Below are 17,444 nucleotides of genomic sequence, written 5' to 3'. Positions count from 1 at the left end.
AGGAGTTTCTTCTAGCAATATTTGCACCTTCCCAAAAGAACATAAAAATATTGGAGTCCTGGTTTGGCAACCAGACTAAGTTGGAAAATGAATGAAATCAGACTTAAAAGAAAAACTTTGGCAGCTAAATTTAATTTTTCTTCATTTCCCAAAGGACTTGCAGAGGAGAAAAATTTTCTTTCTATACAAGTGTCTCCCTGGCCTTTGGAAAGATGTACGCTAGAATTAGAAATGAAAAAGGGACAAAAAAGGAACCTGAAGAAATACAGACTCATTAGCTTTAACGGAGTCCCTGGGAAGCAGTTGAGGGGAAAGGAGATTGATATAGACTGTCATGAACTTACCAAGGACAAATCATGCCTTGCCAACATAATTGCCTTCTGTGATAAAATTATTTGCTCTAGAAAAAGAGGAATGGGGATACCTATTCCCTTGGCTTTAACAAGGTTTTCAGCATGGTCCTGCATTGCATTCTTGTAGTCAAAATGGGGATATATGGACTAGATTACACTCAGGTTGACTACAAGCTGTGGGAAAAACTGGCTGGACTGATGGGCTCTAAAGGACAGTGGTCAGTGATTGAAGTTCAACTCGTGGTCAGGTTTAAGTGATATTCCTCTGAGTTAATTATAGGGTTGATAATATAGTGTTGATTTAACATTCTCATTAGTGATTTGGATATTGGATCAGTATCCATCCTCATCAAGTTCAAAGTGTGAGTACCTGTTCCCTGGAAGTGTTTGAGGCCAGGCTGGACGGGGCTCTGAGCAACCTGGTGTCCCTGCCCACAGCATGGGAGTTGGAACTAGATAAACTTTCAGATCGCTTCCAACCCAAATCATTCTGTGATTCTGCAATTCTATGGCACTGAGCTGGAGGAAGCAATCCATATGCTGGGAGGTAGGGTTGCTATTCAGAAGCTGGACCGATGGGCGGACCAAAAGCTCATGGAGTTCAGGAAAAGAAAATGTCAGGTCTTTCACTTGGGATGTATTGGGATTGTGTTGAGATGCCTCAGTACAGCTGGGTCTGTCTGAGAGGCAGCTGTGTGCTCGGTGTGGGATGAAAGCTGACCGTGAGGCAGCAGTGTGCTCTTGTGGCCATGAAAGCTCACAGCACCCAGGGCTGGTTTGCACAGAACACAGCCCGCAGGTCACAGCGAGCAGGGATCCCCTTCCCACCCTTGCAGGACCTCGTCCATTTATTCTGGTTTTGGGTGTTCAGTACAGAGTCAAAAGAGTCAAAAAACGGGGGAGGATACCTACAATTAAAGGCAAATAGAATTATAACCTTACTTATTTTGTCATGTTGTTTATATATTTTCAGATGAGTGCAAATGACACAATTAATGCAGATTAAAACAATTTTACCTTTTTTCTGACTATCTTTAGAAAGCAAAAAGGCTCCAGGAAACATTAATAGAGACTTCCAGATTGAAAGCAAAGATTCAAAATGGACCAGACTATTCTACTGATATTAAAAACCTCCATATAACAGTAAGTAATCCTTAATAACAGTGTTTTATTTTCATTAATAGTTGAGTGGTATGGGGTTTGTTCTGGCTCTATACATGCTGCTGCTTACACTTTCTTTAATAATGTTTATGTTGACAAGCTTCAAGTACATAAGAAAGAATCTGTATCTTCTGTAAATTGCCACTTCCGTTCTGACATAGCCTTAGACATGCACTTGGCCAAAATGAGATTCAGATCTGCAAATTACTCTGAAAAGGCGTGGGCAAGATGGACCCTATGCTATGTGACATGTACCTGTTGTGAGAGAGCCATTCATGAAAACCTTGCTGAGGTCAAGACCTCCTCCTTTCATTGTTAAGTACATCTGTGCTACTTTTGATATATCCCTAGAGATGTCCTTTATCAGGAACATGTCCCAGACTGTCTGCAGATAAGCCACTTGTTGCATCTGCAGAAAACATTTTGTTCTCATTTCTATCAGTTAATTGAAGTGTGAGAAAATAAAAAGCCTTTGTTAAGATCTAATTCACACCTAAAAGCATATTTAGACATTGACTTTTGACAAAACATGGGAGAATCCTCAGTCTAGCAAATAACTGTTTTCGAGCTAACTGGATTATTTCTGTGTAAGCATTGCAGCTATCCCTGGCCCCCACAAAGGAGGACTTAAGGGGGATAGTTTCTTGGTTGCTTATAAGTTATTCTTGCATGTGAGGAAAAATGAAAAGGAATAAACATGAGGTGCTGTTTTCAAACTTGTATGAAGGCAAGATGTTCTATTTTGGGCTCCCTGGCATGAATGAATAATAACAACTAAGGTAGCTGCAACTTGAAAAAGAAAAGAGAAAGTTCATGTTTGATGTGATGGAGAAGCAAGGAGCCTAATAGAAAGCAAGGGGATTGTCTCAGGATGATGGACTAGGATTTTTCCCACATTATCTTAAACTTCAGAAAGATATGGAGGGACACATCTGTAAATGCAAGATGAAGTGGTCTGGAACAATTATTTAGGTACTTGCATAAACAGTGAGACTGTTAAACAGCAATATTTTACAGAAAGTATCTGAAAAATGTTGATATAAGCATGAGTAATCTGGAAATTGTTAGTGGAGAGAAATACGTTGTTAGATTTTATTTTAAGGGATTGAATCTCAAGCCAAGAATGTTCATATCTTAGAGGGAGAGGATTTAACAAGAAAATACCTTCATGGTTCTACAACCAATATTTCAATAATTGTAGATAAAAACAAGGAAAAGGTTAGTCCATTTTGCACAATAGGTGTATTGAGAAAACAAATGTATCAGCAACATCATATAACATTCCTCAGGTACATTGCTTAGGAGAATCACAAATGATAGACATGGCTGGAAATTTTTTTAATGCAACACTCTTCTTCCCTCCTCTCTGCCAAACACCCTCACCAGGGAGAACTGAAGATTAAGCTATAATGGTTGTTGCAAACCATTCAAGGTCAAGTAATCAAACGTGTGAGCCACAAGCACTCAAGGAGTTGCAATTTTTTAGGAGGTTACTCAGAGCTGTCACTCAGGTGTATTCATTCCAAGACCCCAACCTATTCCATATAAAGAGTAGTAATGAATCTGGAAAGGGTATGTGTCTTTCAGTCTTGGAGCTTTACTGGAGCAGTAGTTTTTTGGGTTTTTTTGGGTTTTTTTTGGTTTTTTTTAAATTTGAAGTAATAAGTAATAATGTATAGTGAAATTCTGAGGTCACAAGCTGTGGCTGACATTCTATACAAATCCAAATAACACGGTACAGCAAGCTTTTATTGGATCAAGGCTTGATTTTCTTTTTCGCAATTCATAAATCAGACATGAAGGCAGAATAGCAGAGCACATAAAAGTACCCTCTGAAAAAACACTTCTTTCTTTTGTATTAATGGGAACAAATTGTAAATTTCATATAAAGGATAGTTTTAGTGGCCGTCAGAAACCTCAGCAGGCATCTCCACCAAGTGAATAATATTTTCAAAAGGGAGTTCATGATTTAACTCTCCTCTCATTTTAAATGCTAGCATGAAAGCCATGCAATGTATTTATTTTGTATTTCAGGTTGGACCTGGTCGCTTTGTAACTGTGCAAAGAGCTCCTCGTCAGCACGGTGGAGGGCCACTGGCTGATACAGACCATGCTTGTAGAAAGTCCTCTGTTTGTAAAGGAGCCTTAAAAAAGATCAAAAGAGATAAAACATTGGACTCGGTAAAGAAAAAATCAGTATCTGTAGAATAGATGCTGTTCCTAAGAGTGCTATATTAATGTTATTACCTATATGTAGATACAAGATAAAATCTGGTTTTAATTATTTTAAAAATTGCTTAAAACATCGTAAGAGTAAAATTATATTTTCCCTTAATTGATATAATGTGGGAATGTTTTATTAATAAAGTCCCCTGTAAAGTATGGTACAAAGGTATGTTAGTCTAGTAACTTTGTGTGGTAATACCCAGTTGTCAGCAGGTCCAGTTTTCATTCCCATCTCTCGTTGACATATTCCATATATTGCAGTTTAAATATTTCATTGAGCAGGGTGATAAATCTTAACATAAGCACATTTGATTCTTCATTTTTCTGAATACCATGCCCACATAGTTTTTGTCCAAGCTCGTTTTGTTTCTTGAATTGCCACTTTTAGCATCAGGACTTCTGACATCCCAGTTTTCATCTAGACACTCACCAAGGAGCTTGTTTATGCCAACAGTTTCTCCCAGCCCATTGGAGAGACCTGCTGCAACATCCTTCTCCATTTGGATTGCTCACAGCTCTTTAACTGATCTTACTAATCTAATAATTGTTGGGCTATTATTCCTATTGTCTCCAAAAAGAACTCATCTTCTTCCACTGTGGCACCTTTAGAATAACTACACAAACTGCTGAGCAGCAAACTTTTGTGTAGATGACTCAATTTCTGAGCTATTTTCTTTTTTAATTTGGTCAGTGCCAGAATTCGCTACATTACAATAGCACAAGATTCCCTGAGGCTCTTCATTTTAAAACCAGTTGTTATCCAGTGCTATGGCATAAATTTCTGTGACATTGCAAGATTTTATGCTGTGACATGCAAACTGGCAGTTAGTCTGTCTTTTTTGCCTGTCAGCAACATCTTGAGAAAAGCACAAACTCTTGCTTTTTTAACTGCCAGCTTGAAAAAAAGGAAATAAATTTGAGCTAAACATATTCCAACTCCCTTTTTTTACTTCTTGAAAGAGGGATGAGATAGGTATGTGTATAATTGTATTTTAAAAATGTTTGTCACATAACAAGACAAATATAGCACTGGTGGCATTAAAAATAAAGGCAAATAGTTTTGTTTCAAAATTGACTACCTAAATTCTATGAAAAGAAGAACCCTAAGAAAATAATAAAATAAAACATACATATGAAAAACGGTATTTGAGGTTTAGAAAAATTGCTACATGTGTGTTTTCCAAAGATGAGAAGGATTTTTCTTATGGGCAGGTCTGTTAAACCTTTGCTGAGTGAGAAAGTTATCACATTGTACAGTAGGAAAGTCATCTAATACTTAAAGCTAAAGAAATTAAATTGAGCTGTGCTAATTTAATTTAAATTTTTATGCTGACCTTTTGCTGACGGATAATATTTAATTATAATCTAATTTCATGATGACTTTTTCCCAAAACTATCTGTATAAAGTTTGCTTTATTGAACTAGCCCTGTTTGTGTATTTCTTGCCTGCCTACAAGAAAGGTTAGCCAAGGTATATAAAGATTCTCTCACTAAAGTCTTCTGTGTCAAGTCATCTTGCTCAGTTTTTTATGTTTGTATTTCCCTGACAGCCTTGCTGCTTTATTACTGGTTTAGAGAATGTATGGTCTGTTGTCTTTTCACAGTTAAAACCAAACTATACATATTTTACTAGGAGACCAAAGACTGTGGCATTTGGAGGGGTATTCACATGCGTTTTTACATGCACATACGTGAATGTGTAGGTGACTCATTACTACTGGCAGCAAGGCAAAGGCCCACTAAGAACAAATGTAGAGGACTTATGTAAGTCTTTCCGATTTCTGAGCCAAAGCTACAGCAATACACTGTAGCCAAGGTATGGCTAAAGAACCTTTAACTGGAAATCAGTTTTACTTACGCAAAAAACTTTAAATCAGGCACAAAGTGAGGCCCACTGCATTCTCCCACAACTGTATTGTTTCTGCTACAGACACCCTGACTTCAAATGATCAGCTGCAAATGCACTTGTTAATTGAACATTAATGTTAATTAATAATGACCGGAGAATTAAGGAGACAGAATTTCCCCAAATACTTCCATTTATCCTTCATAAATCAGTACTAACACAAGACTCACAGCAGCACAAGCAGCATTTGATTTTGCCAGACAGCCATGTGTTTGGCTGTTGCAGGGGGAAAAATACAACACCCAGGAAACTGGGCTTGCTGTCCCTGCTGTAACCCAGGGGTGGAAAAAGAAGAGGTACTGGTGGAAGAAAACAGCATCCCATTCACTGTTAATCCCTCATGCTGCCATCCCAGGAGTAGTCAGCTGTGGCTTTCCACAGCTCTTATAGATGTACACCATAGAATGTCCAGCTGGAATTTGTTCTGCTGCTGTGTATCTGGGGCTCATAATCACCTGCCCCATTGGCAGACACTGCAGGGTGACCATAGCAATTGATTGTTCAAACATTCTGGAAACAATTACAGTGGATGCTAAGCACTTTTGTGTCTTATAGAAAACTGATTAAAACAGACTTACTGCCTGAAGAAGGATGAAGCTTTTAAAACTGCATAGGATACCTTGCTCTGGCATTCAATTAAAAGACCACTCATAGAGGAAACAATCCCTTTGAAATGTTATTATACTTTGACTCTTCTGTAGGTGATCAATGTAAGTAAAATGTAAGGGCATTTTTAATATGATTTATGCCAGTTAAAATATTTGTTGCAAATGCAATGCAGTACACTTTATAAACTGGATATTGCTGGGGCAGGTTCGATGATGGCTCTCAAACTGCTGCTCATCATAATGTATCAATTTCTGAAGCTGCTGTGTTTGGGTGTGTAATAATTCCATTTGTTCAACAATATTATTTCTATCAGCAACCTAAAGTGATGTTCATGGGCCAGAAAAATCTCTCACTACTTTGTACCCTCTCCAGAATACTGTAGGAGACATATTTTATAAATTAAATATTGTATTTACCTAAATGAACATTTACAAATCTGTGAGACTTGTTGGATATTTTACAAACTATGTATGAGCTAGGCATTATATGGGATGGATTTCTTGTTACTCATGAAGGTTTACTATGAGTACTATTTCCTAAAATTATTAAAACCACTTGTAATCTCATAAAAGGCTAAAACACAACAGGGACTGAAGCTTCATTGCCCAAGGAGTAAAGCAGAGAACAGTAAGCATTTCTCAGGTTTTTTATGCTCAGAAGAATTGGATTAAGGAGGCAGTTAATCTCCATGCTCAATGGTTTATACTGAGAGCAGTAGTCCAGTCAGTCTGTCCCTCTTTAGAGCCACTTGGTCTCATCTCAACTGCAATGTTGCCTGCAATGACAGGCATGGACTGCATCACCTTATTTGCAGTCTTTTGTAAAGCACTGTGCTTCATGTCACGTAGTGGTGGCTTACCAAATAACATGGTAATAGACAAGAAAACTACTGCTATTCAGACCTTGCTGCTTAGAAAAATACTTTAATTAATCCATAGCTTAGACTAAGCAATGATAAAATACAAAGTCTAGATTGCACAGGACATTACAATAAGCATAATCCTCCCCTTCAGCTTAATGTCTCACCTCTTTCTTTTTTTGGCAGTTCTTAATGGTATGTACAAGACAATGTACAAAATACATTTGTTTACATTTCCTCTGTTGGATAATGTATAAAAATATATTGGGTTTCCATGAGGATTAACTTTTAAAAAGAGAATTATTGGAAAAGACAAGACTACAAAAATACGGCACATCCAGACTTTAACGTTTACATGGGAAAGCAGAGGTGCTGACTCCAAACACATCCACACATGCAGTGAGGAAAAGGCAAGCTTGGTAGTCTGCAAGACAGGAAAGCAAAAGTGCCAGTCTGGGGGTTCATGTACTTTTCAGTTTAGGAGCGATTTAGTACTTTATACAAAAAGAAAGAAGAAATAAAAAGAGATTGAACTATGCCAAATAATTTGTCCAAACACCTACAATATATATTGTGATTTTGTGCTCCTTCATTTTGATGTTGCCTTGTTTAAGTATCTTCATCTTCTCCCCTTTTGGCCTAAAATGGATTGGTGAAAGCAGACCCTGCAAGATTATGAAAGACAGGTAGTTATTGTCCAAGTGAGATGTTAGAAATTATATGATTAAATAATCTTCATGTTCATTCTGAGAACCTGAATCATCTGACAGGGTACATCAGAAAAAAGCCTGTTGCTGAGGAGGAACAGGGGCAACAGACCTAGGACTGATTAGTAAGATGTAAAGTCACCTACATCACTTCAGAGTCAAACCCGATCATGGTGACCAGAACCTGTCACTGTTTCGTGAGTCACAGTGACCATGACATCACATTATATGTCAGCAGTTTTAGTAGGAAGAATAGGGCTCAAACTGTCAGGGATTTGAGCTTCCCTTCTGCAGAATGATGGTTCCCCAAAGATGAGACTGAACTCCTGATATCAGGAGACTTTCAGTATTGAAATTACTTTATTAATGTATTGTCATTTTTATGCACACAGTGATAAACAGAGAATGCGGTATCTTTTTCCACACATTTCCACATGCACACCCAGCATTTTTTACACTTCATTAACTGTAGAAATGTAATACCCTAACTACTAGTGTCTCATGTATTGTAAAAGTAGCTACCATTGAAAGATGCAAACACTTTTGACATGCAAAGACAGAAAATTGGGAATTAGTATACTGAGTTGTCTAAACAATGAAGGGTGAGGATTGTTTCAGTTTAATGTTAGTACCATATCCTATAGTTACCTTCTAAAGTTCTGTGTGAGTATGTGGAAGAATATTTGGGAGATGTTAATTGTCTTCTGCCCATTCCATGGGATCTTGAGAGCACACAGTCCACATACATATCCCAGAAGTTCTGGGCTAAATCATTGAAGAGTTCATTGTGCTTGGGCTTAGGGGATTCCTTTAGGAACATCATGAAGTCCCAGAGAGCAATGACTGTATCTGCTACCTTGAGTTTCTTCATTTCCACCAGCCCATGGGATGATGCCTCCCAGCACTGATGGTCAATCTCACGCAGACTTGGAGGAGTTTCTTTTTGATACTCTAGATTGGCATAAACCAAATTCATTATCAATATACAGCCCAGCTGAAGATACCACCATCGTTTCCATACAAATCCCATACTTCGAGAAGATACCTGAAAAGAAGTGCATAAAATCACAGTGATTCTGACGTTACATAGTTCATTGTCACATAAGTCTCATGGGTACCCCAGGAGATAATTTATACATATATTCAGAAAAATACTTTTCCAAACCATGGAATAAATACCAGTCAATGAACCCTAATTCTGAAAGCTAGATTTGCACCTAGAAATTGTTAATGCCATTTCAAACATGAAAACCTGAAGCAAAATGTTTGAAGTAACCATAGGCAATGTCAGAACTACTCCTTGAGACCAACATTTCTTTCCTTAACCTCCTGTGCTTGGATTGTCAGTAAAATCAGGTTAATAGCAGATGCTTAGAGTCCTAGTGGTACGCTATTTTAAGTTACTGCAAACAAACAATTATAAACAGGCAGTCTTTCATGGAAAGTCTGACTCAGAAAGATGGTAATGAAGGAATGGTAAATCAGACTGTACACTGTATTGGGTGAATGTAGGCATGTTATGAACTCATTCAGAAACTGTTGCAAGACAGAAAATTCCTTTCTGGCTTATATTAGAAAATTAAGTAAAATTTTGTCATCATTTGGCATTATTATTTCTAGTATATATGCAAAACTGAAACTATCCAGAGAATTGGAGATGGGAAGAGCAATAATACAGGAGGCACAATGAGAATTTCAAATGCTACAGAATATGTATTCTTTACTATAGAGAGATTCCCCCTGGGAAAAATGCAGGCTTCCTATGATGTGTATTCTATATCCTTGAATCAAGTTTAGACAGAACAGCACTAGAACACCTCATAATCTTTTTATCAGCCCTTTCTATCTTTATAAAGTGCAGTGGAACATGAGAATAAACATAAAGAGGAAACCAATCAAACAGAAAAGACAAGCATAGAAAGAAGTCTGAGGAAAAAAAAGTCAAAACTTTCAGACAGTGCTCCTTATTTTGGTATCCTAAATCAATTCCATTTCAAATAGCTGGTGACATGCTTATTGTCACAGTTTCCAATTCAGGATGTAAAATATAATTATGAAAATTATGTGAGATTTTGTACAGAAAAAAAGGCAACATTTTGGGCAGCTGTGCAAATTTTACTGGGAATTTGGCCAGAATTGCAAGTGTGTTCTTCCACTCAAAATACCTCTGGGCACTGTCAATATTAAAAGTTAGTCTGTGATATCTTCCAAGTGCTAACACACTGATATCCCTTCTGCAACTCCTAGTGATGCAATTAAAGAGAGAATAACCCAAAGATCATACAACATTTATATGGAATGTCTGTAAGAATACAGAGTTGGGGTGACACCTTGGAGTTCACAGTCACGCCAAACTTGGTCAGGAACTAGAACAGCTAGGAATAGGCCTTTCTGCTGTAGCCTCAGGGTCTTGGGATGATATTTTTTGTTTGAATGTGTAATCACACTGCTGCAGCCAACTGAGGTCCCTAGTCATGTATTCCTTTACTTCAGCTTCAGCACCCAAGGAACTGAGCCAGACCGATACTTTCCAGCCTAGCTCCTTCCTAAAACCCCAGGCCAGATACATTTCAGCAGGTGGCAGGATTACCTGCCTCAGCATCCTGAGAGTTTATCACCATGCATTAGTTTCTCTTCTTTGGGTTCTTAGAACACTGGTTCCAGCAAACAAGTAGGGATGGAAAGGCTTCTCTTCTCATTTCCACTTCACTGGGCACCAGCATTCAGAGGAAGGACACGTTGGCAATTTCCTACAAAGTAGGAAAACGGCAGCCAGGAAACCACCAACACTTGGAGTTGTTCTAATTTCATGTTTTAATCCATCTAAAAACTGAAATACTAAGGGCTCATTTGAACAGCACAAACAGGAGCAGAGACCACAGCAAACCTCAGAGACTTTAAATGAGTAACTCTCACTATTCAGTACAAGAGAGAGGAATTTCACAAAGGCAGTAACAAAAGAGCCACAGCAGAAGTTGTACTTACAGTATTTAAGCGAGGAGATGGAAAACAGTAGCCTTGAAAAACAGAAGTCAGCCACTTGGAGAAAAAGAAAGACATTCATGAGAGGGCTGCAAGTGCCTGGCAGCTGCTGGATGCTCCGAGGATGCCAAGGTTACAGTGCACAGGGACGACTCTGCCACTGGCAAAGCAGCAGCAGCAGCAGCAACTGAACTCAGGTGGGAGGAAGGGTGGAGGGAGCTGTGGCAGCCCCACCTCTTTCTGCAGCAGCACCCAGTGTCAGCCCAGGCTGGGCTGGGACCTCACCTGGAGAGGCTGCCTTCAGGGGTGGGGGTGTCTTGGGAGAGGGAAGAGGAGGGGCAGAGGGCTGTCAGGGGGAGGAAAACACAATGGTAGCAAATCTTTCTCCTAATCAGGAACATGAACACTCTCATTTAATAAACTCCCATTCACAAACCTAGGTTTCCATGCATGTTCCTGTTTGCCCACCAGAACATGCAGGGACAATGTTCAATGTAATGAAAAAGAACAGATATGTGGTAAGTTGGGTCTGTTAGGATTTCACAACACACTTTGGTGGAACTCAACATGACAGGAACAGTCAGACAGTTTTTTCAAGTAGAAATGTAGTATTTTCTGTCTAAAAACCAATATATAAAGTGCTTAAGCACAAATACAAATTTGCTCTGAAATGACAGCGTTCACAATCCTCTGGAAGCCTTACCAGCTAAGCTATGTCAACACTGTTTCAAAATCATTCTTCAAAAGGTAAGCCAAGTTTGAACCTACACAACTAAACAGAAGGAACTATCTGAAAGACTGGAATATTCAGTTAGCTTATCTCTGAACTCGTATCATTAAAAGGAGCTAAAGCCCAATTAGATGTAATTGTTCCTTGAAATTCTACGGCAGTGTTCATAAAAAAGAAATAAAAGCATTAGAAAGACCTCAGTAGGAACCTACCTTTAAGTGATCTCCTTTGTATCACTAATAAAAAACAGCATTCAGTAAGTTTTCAAGTTCAGAAAATTTTCCCTTTCTGTTTGCTTCATGCACTATCGAATTTATTAGTGTTGTTAATCTCATAGTGAAACAGCCAAAATTTCAAAGGAATTTAAAGGCATGTAAAGAGGTGGGTAGCTCCACAGCTGCTTGGCTGTGGCATCAATCCCTTCTCATTTCATTCCCGCTTAAAACATCTAGGTGTAATAGCACAGGATACTGGTGCAAACACAGTGATTTCCTTCTACTCCAACAGCCACTGAAGGCAGCCTTTGATCATATTTCTTCATCCTACAGATTTATTTTTATCACTCTCCTCTTGCTTTTCCTTTTTCTAGTTCAATCCACCATTTTTAAGGTACTCACAGAACACACCTATAGAAATTAAAATGCTAAGGAATAGATTTTTGTTGGGAAAATCCTTTGAAATAAAAATACCTCTTTTTAAAATGCCACCTAGTCAACAATGTTCTCTTAGGAATCTACATGAAAATTCATTGATAGTATCTAAAAAAAATCACATCTCTAAGTGAAAAATATTCTGAAGGCTGATTTCTGTATTTTATTTTCCTTTCTGATGTTACCCACTTTGTCAGTCATGCACTGAAGGATCATGACCTGTGGGAGAATGGCATCTGGAACAAGGATGAACCCATGAATTCAAGTTGGCAGAGATAAAAATTACTGGCAATTAATAATCCTGTGAAATGTTACATGAAGTTTGTAGGATGGAAGCATCATGAAGACAGTCACTGATCATGTTTATTAAGTTAGTCATTAATATTTCTATTTCAGAACAAGAAAAGGAAAGTCAAGAAAAATCAATCTGTGACCGCCTTTGTAAAATCTAACATACCTGAAGGCTATGTAAAAGCTTGGGCTGAAGGGGAAAGTCCTTAAAGCAGAGAACCTATCCATGTGCTTTGGAAAGATTTTTTTAAGCTAATGACTAAATATAAATGGGATTTAGAGAAAAACTGTGTTGTGTTCTTAATTCTGCAGGACTTCCAAAAAAATTCCAAAGCTACAGCATACACTACATGTAAACCCAAGGACTCCAGCACAGTTGCTTGACATGGAGTTTTATTAGCTCATATGGCTCATAGTAAAAGCGTCTATTTTTTTCAGTTGATACATGAATCTGGGCAAAATAAAACGTTTCCCTCAAAATTCTTCCAACATTTATACCTTTCCATAGCATGTGTTTTAAACTACTGTACTTCCACTTACTCCTGCTATTGTGGAAGCTGAGGTGCTTCCATCTAGTGGGACTTTATTGTACTGAAGAGCATATCTTTGGTATTGGTTAAATCTCTTTATCTTTCTCTAGAAAAGTGTAAAATTAATACATCAATATTTTACAATATTTGGACCTCGGGTATGTTGGTGAAATTACTTCTGTCAATTAGAAAGACCATTATGCCAACTTACCAGCTGTGTGCACGTTCAGAAAGGCAAGGAAAGAAAAATTGACTTTTGTTTTTTTATTATTTTGACTCTACTTTAAATAAAGTTGTATTGCTAAAATATTTCAGCTTAATTTCTACATATTTCCATAGAAGTTAGTTCTTTTCTAGACTGAGAAAAACACCACATATAGCACAAATTTCAAAAAATTGCTGGTGAAAGTTTTAAAATTGTTGGGGGAAGAGATTTTATGGCTTCTTCTTGTTAGAATTGATGACAGTACACTACTTAGTAATTTGTACCATGAGAGAAAAGAGAAGGGTAAAACTATGATTCGAGGTAGCTGTACCCTTGTGATTTTCAAGCAATCGTACACAAATACGTGAAGTACACAGTAAGAAGGAAAGAGCAGGAACTGAAGAATTATTTATCACGAAACTCAGAATATGCATTGGCTATGTATAAATCAGTTTGGAAACCTTTAAAATGCTACCAGCCTTTTGTGACTGAATTATATATATCTCTGTGACATGGGCACACTTGTACGTAAACAGGATTGATTCACTGAGGATAAAGAATTGAGTCACCCTCTGCATCACTGATTAGCAGCTTCTGAAATAAAAAAATGACAGAGTGATGTTCTGCCATCAGGCTTGACGCTGAAGTGCTCCCAGACCTGTTACTGAAGGTCAAGTATGACACACCCAATGCAAACAGGGGACAAAGGTGATAGAATCAGTCCTGCCCTGGCAAACAGACTCTCTTCAGGAGACCAGATATATTTTTGAAGTTAGGTATTGACAATGAAACATCTAAATATCCTCAAACTTCAGAGTGTTTAATGATTCTGTTTCAGTAATTCTTAGCATCATGTATGTGTGATGAGCCACTTAATGTTATAAAAGGTTCCAGAAAACACATAGTGCCACATTTCAAATGAAATGTTGCTTAATTCCCTGCTGGCATGAGCTTGTTGGCAGAAACTTGCTCTCTCTTGAAACAAATCTAGTGTTACATCAATAAATTTAACATCTTCAACTCATAACATACAGGAGAAAAGCTCTTCTTTATTTCTGTTTCTTGAGGTCAAGTTGTGGATTAATTACATGGGATGAATTAACACTGGTTAGTAGCTCTGCTGGCATCTCTGAGCCAGTCTGCACATTAACATGTTAATCTCCTGCTGTGTGTTAAGGAAGTGCAGCACACTGAATTTATGGCTCTGCTAAATGGACCAGCTTCAGACCAGGATGCTCTAACAGTTCTAAGGACTAAACTGAAACCCTGCGTACCACAAAAGCAGATCACGGCACAAAACCAGGGTGTCATTTGATACATACCTGTACTGATATCCAAGGAGGGCTCTGGGCCTGTGACTTGATCCTTGAAGAACTATCTGCAACTTACCTGTGCTTTTTTCATCTCACTTAAAAGTTCTTTTGCTTATTTCCTTCTTTGTATTATTTTCTATAGAATGCTGACATCATATGCCTTACTGAAGTCACAGTAACACAGTCTAACTGTTGCCTTTGTAAGGACTTCTGAACCTTGCCTACTATTCAGAGAAAACTGACAGGTCCTTCCCATATTATTAATCATAAATCTGGACAAAATGTTCTGCTGTTTGTACTATGAATTGGCATGGTAACACAGAACAGGAAGATCCTCCTGAATGACAGGGTCTAGTTCCCTGCCACTTCAAAAAAGCTCTATTATACAATCACCTCATACATTTATCAAGTGCCATATTAAAAATAGAAATATTTTTGTTCCCACTAATTCCATGGAAAGGCACTTTCATTAGTCAATTGCAGAAATGTCTAGAAACATTATTCTGGTTTCCTGATAGATTTATTACTGAATAGTACAGACCTGTTTGTTCTCGTGTCTTTTCCCTTCATTTAAATGGTTTTCATCCTTCATGTTTACTTTCCTGATATATTTATAGACAGCACTTGTGTCTCCTCTGTGGTTTTGTTTTATTGCAGTAAACAAGCTGAGCCATCCTAAGATCTGTTCTTTTGAAAGGCTCTCAAGGTCTCTGGTGATGAACCTAACTTCCCTCTAGCCCTCCCTTAGTTCAACCTTAGCTCAGCTATAGAATAATGGATTAGGTTTTCACAGTACCTCAAACAAGATTTTACCCGGGCCTTACGCAATGACATTATTGCCTCCCTACATTAAATGAAATCCATCTCCTGAGATACTTCCTTGTGGTGGTTTAATCCCAGCCAGCAACTAAAGCACCATGCAGCTGCTCCCTCACTCCCTCAAGAGCAAGGTGGAACTGGAAGTGTAAAAGTGAGAAAGTTTGTGGGTTTATATACAGACAGTTCAATAGGGGAAGCAAAAGCTGTGCAGCAAACAAAGCAAAACAAGGAATTCATTCACGAATTCCCATGGGCAGGCTGGTGTTCAGCCATCTCCAGAAAAGCAGGGCCCTGTCACACATAACAGTGGCATGGGAAGACAAACACCATGACTGAACTGTTCTTCCTTCTTTTTTCTTTCCCTGACTTTTTTTACTGATCACGATGCCACATAGTATGGGACATGCTTTGGTCAGTTGGGGCCAGCTGTCCAGGCTGTGTCCCTTCCCAGTTTCCCATGAACTCACTGACAGAGTGGGGTGAGGAACAGAAAAGGTCTCAGCTCCATGCAAGCCCTGCTCAGCAACACCTAAAAATTCCCCGCACTATCAACACTCTTCTTAGCACAAATCCAAACCACAGCCCCATTCTAGTCACTGTGAAAAAAATTAACTCTACCCCGGCCAAAAGTAGCACATTTCTGTACTTACGGTGATTCCTAAGTATATCTCATTTCCAAATTTCATGAGCATACTCTTACTGATTTTATCAGGACTACTACAAAGAATATCAAATAAGACTATCCTAAAACTAACCCTTTAAGCCTGGCATCTTTCTTTTCAACCTTATTTGTGGCTATCTCATTTTTCAGTTTTTCTTCTAACCCAAATAAACTCATTCCTTCCCAGGTGATACCATATCAAATGTTTTTGGGAATTAATACAGCAAATGTGAGTTTTTCCAAAACTTTGCAGTGAGACTGAGACCAGGCTTCAGGGTCTGTGGTTGGCCAGGTCACTTTTCTTCTTTTCAAAGATAAGCAATTACAGTTCAAGTTCAGCTGACCTAACTTAGAGAGAGAGATGGAGATCGCAGGGAGCTGTTCACGACGTGGTTGCACCTCTGGAGACATCAGAGTATAGGAGTCTCAGCCTGCAAGTCCTCAGGTAAATGCCCCAAGGACAAGGCCAGGCCCACATTTGCTACTTTCCAGTCATGACATTCTAAACTGATCAGTTCAAAACACTTCCCACTAGATGTTACATATTACCTGCTACACAGCTCAGATGTGGTCCCCATGATCTGAAAGCACAACACGGGAGTTCTGAATTTTTTGCTGTGGCGATAATTTCTGTTCTGCCAATCACATGAACTTAAAGGTTCTGCTGGGACATTTAGGATGCATAAGGCATACCACTGTTTTCTAAATCTTTTACAAATTATTTTATTATGTAGCAGGTAACATGCATTGTTAAAGTTATTTTTAGTATTAAATTACTGTAAATGGTAATGATTCTTCTCAGGCAGCTAGCAGGTGCAATCAAGAATGTAAAGCCTTGTGGAAAAGCTGTAAGAAGGAACAGAAAAATATTTACTTTTTGATGAGGATTAGTGCTTTAAAAAGCCACAAAAAGTATAAAAACATGCTCATTTTGCCAAAGAAATATTTATCTACAAAGTAGAGGCTTATGGAAGAACTTGGGGGGGATTTTTTTCCTCTGCTCTGCTCTCATGAGATTCCACCTGGAACACTGTGTGGAATTCTGGTGCTCCCAACACAAGGACATTGAACTGTTGAAGCAAGCCCAGAGGAAGCCATGAAGTTGCTAAGGGGACTGGAGCATCTCCCCTCTGAAGACAGGCCAGGAAAATTTGGGCTGTTTGGCCTGGAGAAGATTTTGTTGAGACTTTATAGTAACCTTCAAGTATGTGGAGTGGCTGTACAGGGAAGCTGGAGAGTGACTTATCTGGAACTGTAGTGATAGTACAAGTGGCAGTAGGTTCAGACTAAAAGTGGAAATTAGGAATTAGGTTAGATACACAGGAAATGTCCTTTACTGTGAGGGTCGTAAACACTGGCACAGGTTGCCCAGAGAAACTGTGGATACCTCATCCCTGGAAGTGTTCAAGGCCAGGTTGGCAAGGGTTTTGGAGCAACCTGGT

The 17,444-nt window shown here is 38.5% G+C and overlaps 2 protein-coding genes across 3 annotated transcripts in view; one reads left to right on the top strand and one right to left on the bottom strand.

Annotated features, from left to right (window-relative positions):
* Positions 1–4,877, top strand: part of CFAP69 (cilia and flagella associated protein 69) — a 28,260-nt gene extending 23,383 nt beyond the window's left edge. Inside the window, exons 22-23 of the mRNA XM_014248370.2 lie at positions 1,392–1,496; positions 3,549–4,877. Of these exons, the coding sequence (XP_014103845.2) occupies positions 1,392–1,496; positions 3,549–3,725 (282 nt within the window). The 3' untranslated portion in view covers positions 3,726–4,877. The remainder of the gene's footprint in view (positions 1–1,391; positions 1,497–3,548) is intronic.
* A 2,601-nt stretch (positions 4,878–7,478) lies between these two features.
* FAM237B (family with sequence similarity 237 member B) lies at positions 7,479–11,041 on the bottom strand. Of its 2 annotated transcripts, XM_088062987.1 has the most exons (4): positions 10,807–11,041; positions 10,412–10,530; positions 8,470–8,866; positions 7,479–7,779 (listed from the first exon to the last, which is right to left on the bottom strand). In XM_088062987.1, exons 2-4 carry the CDS (start codon positions 10,421–10,423, stop codon positions 7,754–7,756), a joined length of 435 nt encoding a protein of 144 aa, XP_087919113.1. In that variant the 5' UTR covers positions 10,424–10,530; positions 10,807–11,041; the 3' UTR covers positions 7,479–7,753. The 2 variants fall into 2 exon arrangements, with proteins under 2 accessions (XP_087919113.1, XP_005518842.1); XM_005518785.2 differs by lacking the exon at positions 10,412–10,530.
* Positions 11,042–17,444: the final 6,403 nt, after the last annotated feature.

This window comes from Pseudopodoces humilis, chromosome 1 (assembly GCF_049639895.1).
Source record: "Pseudopodoces humilis isolate 2021_Gansu_Grassland_sample_001 chromosome 1, ASM4963989v1, whole genome shotgun sequence".
Classification (NCBI taxonomy): Eukaryota; Metazoa; Chordata; class Aves; order Passeriformes; family Paridae; genus Pseudopodoces; species Pseudopodoces humilis.
This window is presented reverse-complemented; position numbering and strand designations above follow the sequence as displayed.

Coding starts and splice junctions, on each gene's coding strand:
- FAM237B (XM_005518785.2), bottom strand. CDS start 10,881: ATGTCTTTCTTTTTCTCCAAGTGGCTGACTTCTGTTTTTCAAGGCTAC. Junction 8,867..10,806: donor CATCTCCTCGCTTAAATACT/GTAAGTACAACT, acceptor ACTTCTTTTCAG/GTATCTTCTCGAAGTATGGG. Junction 7,780..8,469: donor CTCACACAGAACTTTAGAAG/GTAACTATAGGA, acceptor ATAATCTTGCAG/GGTCTGCTTTCACCAATCCA.